General features: G+C 32.5%; 1 protein-coding gene across 2 annotated transcripts; it reads left to right on the top strand.

Annotated features, from left to right (window-relative positions):
- The first annotated feature begins 3,213 nt into the window (after positions 1–3,213).
- LOC133520349 (facilitated trehalose transporter Tret1-like) lies at positions 3,214–7,453 on the top strand. Of its 2 annotated transcripts, XR_009799750.1 has the most exons (4): positions 3,214–3,579; positions 3,853–3,988; positions 4,282–5,751; positions 5,925–7,453. XR_009799750.1 is itself a non-coding variant. In XM_061854722.1 (3 exons), the coding sequence occupies exons 1-3, from the start codon at positions 3,559–3,561 to the stop codon at positions 5,550–5,552; spliced, it is 1,428 nt and encodes a 475-aa protein (XP_061710706.1). In that variant the 5' UTR covers positions 3,214–3,558; the 3' UTR covers positions 5,553–7,453. The 2 variants fall into 2 exon arrangements, 1 of the variants encoding a protein (XP_061710706.1); XM_061854722.1 differs by having other exon boundaries at positions 4,282–7,453.
- Positions 7,454–7,726: the final 273 nt, after the last annotated feature.

The following is a 7,726-nucleotide window of genomic DNA, read 5'->3' as shown; positions in this document are numbered from 1 at the left end:
TAACAGTAATAACAAACAATAATTGCAATTAAATTAAAGTTAGATTGCAATTATTGTTTTGGATCTATGGACTGGATCTATCGAGAATGAAGGTACTTACTAGATCTTGTTCAACATTTTACCACTTTGGACACACATTTTACCACTTTGGAAGTGTCTCTCGCGCAAACTATTCAGTTTAGAAAAAAATGATATTAGAAACCTCAATATTATTTTTGAAGACCTATCCGTAGATATCCCACGCGTACCGTAAAACTACCCAACTATAGTCCAATACTGATAATAAATAAATATCATAATATAAAAAATAATTTTATTTTATGACTTATTAAAAAACTACTTACTAGATCTCGTTCAAACCAATTTTCGGTGGAAGTTTGCATGGTAGTGTATATCATATATTTTTTTTAGATTTTTCATTCTGTTATTTTAGAAGTTACAGGGGGGGGACACACATTTTTTCACTTTGGAAGTGTCTCTCGCGCAAACTATTCATTTTAGAAAAAAATTATATTAGAAACCTCAACATCATTTTTGAAGACCTATCCATAGATACCCCACACGTATGGGTTTGATGAAAAAAGATTTTTTGAGTTTCAGTTCTAAGTATGGGGAACCCCCAAAATTTATTGTTTTTTTTTCTATTTTTGTGTGAACATCTTAATGCGGTTCATAGAATACATCCACTTACTAAGTTTGAACAGTATAGCTCTTATAGTTTCGGAAAAAAGTGGCTGTGACATAATCGGACAGACAGACGGACATGACGAATCTATAAGGGTTCCGTTTTTAGCCATTTGGCTACGGAACCCTAAAAATGACGCTTTATTTCTAATTATTTTTTATTATAGTATATCTAGTAAGTTTCTTGTCGGTTCCAGACGAGTTTCTTGTCAGTCCTGTATTGGGATACCCTCCTACAATTTAGGAGGGATTTAAATCTTCTCTGGTCAGATGTGTGGAGTTAGAGCCGGCGTAGCTTTATTTGACGTTCATAAGCGCAATATACCTCCTTGAAATATAAACTACTAAAATAATCTTTTACAGTACATATGGGGCTACTTTATAGCACTAGTGCGAGAAGTAGCATATTACGTTACTGTGTCGAACATTTAAAGGGCCATATGTACTGTAAAACGTTGTACGATACATGTGCGAATAGGTAATTCGCAACTCGTGTCGATTTAAAACACTCCCTTCGGTCGTGTTTTAATTTATCGCCACTCGTTTCGAATTTCCTATTTTTCGCACTTGTATCGTAATGTACTAGTCTAGTAATTCTAATAACATTTAAAAAGCTATAAGAAAATTTTCAGGGAATCCATCACTAAGTTTTTAAAAGGTTTTTTAATATTATTAGATAAGTGTAATTGAATAAATTTAGGTATCCATTAGCAACTTTTTAAAAGTCTTATCAATGTTATGAGTGGAGTATAGGCATTTGAAATAAACTCAACATAATTTTAATGCAGAACTAACTTATTTTATATAAAAATATTAATGTAAAGTAACTTAGTAATCAAGTTAAAGGCATGCGCTAAAGGGAGTTTTCAAAAAATAGTATACAGTCACGTCTGGAAATATCGATACGGATCGGATTTATATATGGGCAATAAAGTCGTGGATACATATTTTTGGCACTTTTTCGTATCGATATTTTCAGACGTGACCGTATACCGAAGTAGCGTGAGTAGTTAAGAAAACTTAATGGCTGTCAGTTTTGTGACGACAATTAAGCATGAAATCTTTATGGTAATATCTTTTTGCCTTTTGTACATTGTAATATCGCTTATAGTTTATTAATTTGACACTAAAACGAAGTTTTTATTGAAATAATGCTAAATTACCGTCACTAAACTGACATTGATTAACTTTTTTTTAAGACGAAAGGGGATACCCGCCCCGAAACCGCCTTTCCATACAAACGTTGTCCCCATTTTCCTCTCTTGATATTAATATTATTGAAAATATTTTTACACAATTTTATTACAATATTAGTTAGGAGAATTTAAAAATTTGTATGATACCTCTTCTTCGCTCTTCACTATTATAATAATTAAAAAAAACGAAAAAATCAAACGGTCAAGCATAGCTAGGACTAAAATACATAAAATTCTTTTTCATTATTTACCATAATGTAAATTCCAGGGAGGAAAATGAGGAGTATTACGTTTGTATGGAGAATCGATCGTCCTCATTCCTCTTAGCAACTCACGTTAAATCTATATATATCTATAACACTCAGGTACACTATTTTCTAAAAACTCCCTAAAGATACATTACTACATTTATATTTTAATAATTTTGTTTTATTTAATATGTTTGTTTTATCACGAAAGTTTTGTTGCTAAAGTAGGTACCTAATAAGCACTTAAGTGAACTCACACTTCATAAATTTCGAAGCTATTAGGACATCAATGCACTAGGGGACTATATGAACGTTCCAACGGTGACATCGCATTATCGAAATGTGCAATTAATTCCGTAATAATTAATTACCTATCGTTCACGCGACTACGACAATCAATTTACCCATTATACGGAAACTATTTGAGCGATAATACTCGTAGCAAATTGAAATTTTATATTTTACTATTATGTATGTTTATCATTAGGTTTAGGGTAATTGATATATTTTATTATTTATGTATGTTTATGATTAGGTTTATTAAAACGGTTCTCATTCAACAATTTGCAGGCAAATTTAGATTCGGATCAAAAAATTTGACAACTTTCCTTAATAATATATATAATATATCACTTCCAACCACACTCATCCTAATTACTGTGATTACATCTTAGTTGATCTCAACAGGGTGGCTACAAAGCACTGCGTCCAATTTAGAATGACTTAAACATACAAAATAGGGTCTTTAAATATCAATTAAAAATGAAAATATCCGAAAATAATTCTTAAACAAATCAAATTCGAAACACACCAACTAATTTTACCAACGCAATAATTAAATTCCCTTTTAGGAATTACCTGTAATCTTAAGCTAGTATAAGAATCTTGAGCAAATCACGAAAACGTTGTTTGATTGACATGTCTTTCTGGGACTTGCTTCAATAGCTTAATATTCGTAAAACTAGTTAAACTGTCGACTGCTATATATCCGGGTCCATACAACCTTCAAACCTTCAAGAAAAGAGCGTACGTCAACGCACAACCCCTCTGGTCTTGCGGGTGTCCATGGACGACAGTAACGCTTACCATCAGGGATCCATCAGGTCGTTTGCCTCCTATATAATCATTAAAAAAACTACTGTTTGACGTAGGTGTACGAATTAACAATGAGTTTGTCGAATCATAGTGAATATTAACATAAAAATTACACCTTAATTTGGCATGAAGATAATATATACATATTTATAGCTCACGAGTTTACTTAGTCACAGTTAAATGAAGAAGAATGTACTTTGTCGTAAATGTTGATTAGTATATTCATGCCATTCGGGCCGTTTAGATGTTTTTTTTTATAAGGAATGACTGTATATGTTCATTTACTATTGAGTGCTCAAAATAAGTTACAAATTTGATTTCTAAAGTGTTCAAACATGGGAATTGCATTTAAACAGGTAAATTCTCAATTTATTTCTATATTATGACAAATATCTTGTTCCTTTTATATTAGCTATCTTTTAGTTTGTGGATAATATCTTCTTACTATATTTTCGGACTTCCGGTCAAAGCAAAACGCAACAACTTTTGTTTCATTTTTGCTGACAAACAATTATATAACATAATCAAGTTGCGCTTCTAATAAACGAATATGCTAGGGTTCTTCCTCAGATAAAAAATGAAGTAATGTTTTCCGTTTTAATTTTTTTTGTTGGATATTTGACTTCCAGTATTGGACGATGTGCGGTGTTATTTTGAATTTAATAACTGTTGGATATCATCTGGGTTACACTACAATTCTTTTTCGGGATTTAAAGGCGTCTGGATCAGATATAAAGCTAAGCTTAGAAGCAGAGTCATGGGTGGGTAAGTTCATAGCAGACCTTTTTAATATTTAAACCTTACTGTTCCAGTCTTTGAAAGTTTAATCTGTAATATTTTAAGTCTTATAGAACTGAAACACTGTTCTTACCCTTTGTGATAAATTCATTGTTTTCCAAATAACTAACAATTTGTTTATGGTCGTGCAACATATCCGATTCTTTTGGATGCCTCCATTCTCTAAGTAATTGAACTAAAAAACAAATCAAAATAATAATTATTATAATTTATTTGACTACTATATATTAAGTTTATAATTAATTTTGCCTTATTTCTAGTATCATCGATAGCAGTATCTTCTCTGCTATCGGGGTTGATGGTCGCACCCACCCTACAAATACTTGGAAGGAAATCAGCGCACATATCTGTCGTTCTTCCAAACCTCATCGCGTGCCTAATCCTGTACTTTGCTCAGGACATTACGGCGCTGGTTATAGCCCGCTTGGCGTCTGGATTCACATTCGGGACAACAATATTCGTTGCTGCCATCATAATCGGAGAATACTCAAGTCCTGAGTATAGAGGTGTATTCCTACATGCGAAATCAGCAAGTTACACTATAGGTGTATTTTTGGTGCATTGCGTTGGTATATTTTATGACTGGAGAATGACGGCCCTTATAGGACTGATACCCTCAGTGATGTCTTTAATAAATACATTAACTTGGTCAGAAAGTCCAGCGTGGTTGGCATATAAAGGAAGATATGAAGCCTGTGAAGCATCGTTTCAACAGTTAAGAGGAGACAGTTATAGGGCTAAGGAAGAATTGTTACTTTTAATGCAAACGCAAAGGAATCGAAGATTGAGTAAAATTCAAGGCAAATCTAAAATAAGCAGCTTTAGACAAAACCTGTCAAAGCTTGGTAAGAAAGATTTTGTAAGACCTTCATTGATCGTGTTGTTTGTTTTTGTTATTTTAGAATCTTCCGGCCGGCATTCGTTTTCAGCTTACGCTGTTAGATTTATGTCTGCTTTTACCACTAATAATGCTAATACTTTGTATTATGTCCTTGCTGTAGATGGCGTTGTATGTATTTGTGGAATATTATCTTGTGTGATCGTGAAACTGTGTCGTCGGCGAACAATATTATTTACCTCTGGCATGTTAGCATGCATTCTTTTATTATCTATTTGTGTGTATTTGTACTTAAAAGCTAAAGGCATAGCTCCTGAAGATAACATCTGGTTACCACTAACACTATTATTTACGTATCATGTTGTTATCAGCCTTGGTGTTGCGCCAGTAATCATGGCATTACTAGGCGAGGTATATCCATTAGAGCACAAAGGTTTCGGGACTATAGTTTCGGGAGTATTTTTCTCCTTATCTATATTAGTGGCATTGAAAGTGACACCTGCACTGATCAAATCTGTAGAAGTATATGGAACGTTTTTAGTGTATTTATTGTTCCTGGCGGGATCTTTTGTATATTTGTATTTATTTTTGCCAGAGACAGAAGGGAAAACTCTGCAAGAAATAGAACATCATTTTAAAGGTATTCCACTTACGTTGCAAAATGATACTGAAGATAAGTTGTTAACTTGTTAAACTGTTAATAGTATAGGTATTTTAATTTTTTGCATATTTATTTTAAATAAGTATTTATTATTTCCGACAAATGCTGATGAAGGAATGAAATATTTCTATAAGTAGATTTGTACCTACATGCAAACACAAACAAAAAATTTACGTACCGTAAAATCGGACGAATTTAAAATCAGAGGCGACTTTGAAATTAAAGCGATAGGTAGTATATTTTTTATGGTAGACCCAAAAAACGATGGATGGATTGTGTGAAAGAGGATATGAGAAAGAAAGGAGTGAGTGCTGAGGTGACGAAAGATAGAGGAGAATGGAAGAGAAGAACATGTTGTGCCGACCCCACGTAACGTGGGATAAGGGCAGGAGGAAGAAGAAGAGGTAGTATATTTTTTTGGAGTTTACTACTTGTGAATCAATTTTTATGTATGAGCCCGGAAAATACAAATTTATGGGGAGTGAAATCAAACGTTACGTTATATTTCGTGCACAAATTATCTTGCGCATCCCCTAGCAACAGCTGCATGGAACAACTTAATTAAATTTATTCAGTTTCTACAAATAACAACTGTAGGAATTTGCGGGTGTTGATCTTAAATTTTGTATTGTATGTATTTTATAATCGTTAATGAGGTAAACTTCAGTCCTGCTTCAGAGCTGACACACACACACTTTCGTGGAATTTTTAGTACTAAGTAAACATCACTTCATATTAATAAAACTAAATATAAACAATTTGAGTAAATAATGATAAGTGCTATTTATATGGCCGTTCTGAAATTTAACCAAGTGACTCAATGTTTTTTAGAAGTTACCTCATTTTACGGTACTACTAATATAAATTAAGATCAAAGATCAATCTGACTGCGTTACATATTTGAGAGAATTCATTGTTTCTGTATTTCCAGATATAAAACTAAAAAACAGAAACCAGCAACTTACGTAGATTTTACTCACACGTTGCTGAGCTTAAACGTTTATTAAACTTGCAAAGTTGCACTTATCAAATATTAATGTAAAAACAGTAAATAATCGAAATCGCCTTTACAGTAAAAAGCTTTTCAACTTGTCAAAAATTTTGACTAAGCAATAAAAAAGTTGTCATTCAATCCGCAGCATTCGAGGCGAGAATTAATAATCGTCCTTCAGGCCAATTCCATTTTGACACTTTGAAACAATTTTCATCTTACTTTGATGTGACCTTGAGTCATGTCATCAGGCTTCTCACGCACACCAATAAGTGCGGGCGAAGTGGCGAAAAATAAATGGCCTCTCCCATACAAAATATCAACATCAGTGAGCCAAAATGTATAGGAGAGTAATATTTTTCTGCAATTTTGGGGTTGATCCAATAATAGTAAAAATTGCTCAGTATGACCTGTGTATATATATTCACCCTGTAAATTATTGCAGATGACTGAATGAACACCCTGTAATTTTACTTCATAGTTTGCTAACTCTTTTAAACACACGAACTGAATTTCGCTTCGTAAAGAGCTCACAAAAAAGAAGTCCCTCGCTGATTGGTGCAGAGGCGCACGCTGGCTTAAAGTCGTGTCAAAGTAAGATCAAAACCATATCAAGTTCATAAAACTGAATCGGACTCCTTAATTTAATACATGGGGCTCGAGCAACAATCTCTTTGAGCTACAAATCTTGTCGACGGTTGTAAAAATTCATCCCCAAGTTTTATTGGGTTTGTTAGACAATTCATAAATAACGCCTAAAATGGTTTATGAGAAACAGTGATACTGCTTTTTGTATTTTTATTTGGTAGCTTAAAAAATATTAATAATTTCCTCGGTCACTTAGCATAGAAAAGTACTGGTAATCTCTCTCGATATTTAATTTTAAAAGCATATTTAAATTAATTTTAAAGGTACATGTACTAATATTTACATTTTACGGTTTTTTTTTAACATTAAGATTTTAATAATATTCTAGTTTAGTTTAAGTTTTAATTTAACTATAATGTAAATACTAAGTTATCTTGGGAAAAAAAACGAAAGTTGTTAATTAAAAAAAAACACATATATTATAAAAACTTAAAAATTTAACAATAATTTGTAAATAATTATAAATTCAAGGCAAGCATTTTATAAAAGAAAGTTAAAAATTAAATTGTCTTAAAAGTGCTAAACGCCTGATTGTCCCGCGAGAGTTATCGCTATAACTATACCATC

The sequence above is a fragment of the Cydia pomonella genome, chromosome 8, assembly GCF_033807575.1.
Source record: "Cydia pomonella isolate Wapato2018A chromosome 8, ilCydPomo1, whole genome shotgun sequence".
Lineage (NCBI taxonomy): Eukaryota > Metazoa > Arthropoda > Insecta > Lepidoptera > Tortricidae > Cydia > Cydia pomonella.
Note: the sequence above shows the minus strand (reverse complement) of the source record. Positions and strands in the feature narration are given on the sequence as shown.

What these genes read in the sequence shown, in the direction of transcription:
- LOC133520349 (XM_061854722.1), top strand. Translation starts at nt 3,559, where the DNA reads ATGGGAATTGCATTTAAACAG. An exon ending in TGGGAATTGCATTTAAACAG is followed by an intron (nt 3,580 to 3,852) that starts GTAAATTCTCAA and finishes TTTGACTTCCAG; the next exon opens with TATTGGACGATGTGCGGTGT. An exon ending in AGAAGCAGAGTCATGGGTGG is followed by an intron (nt 3,989 to 4,281) that starts GTAAGTTCATAG and finishes CCTTATTTCTAG; the next exon opens with TATCATCGATAGCAGTATCT.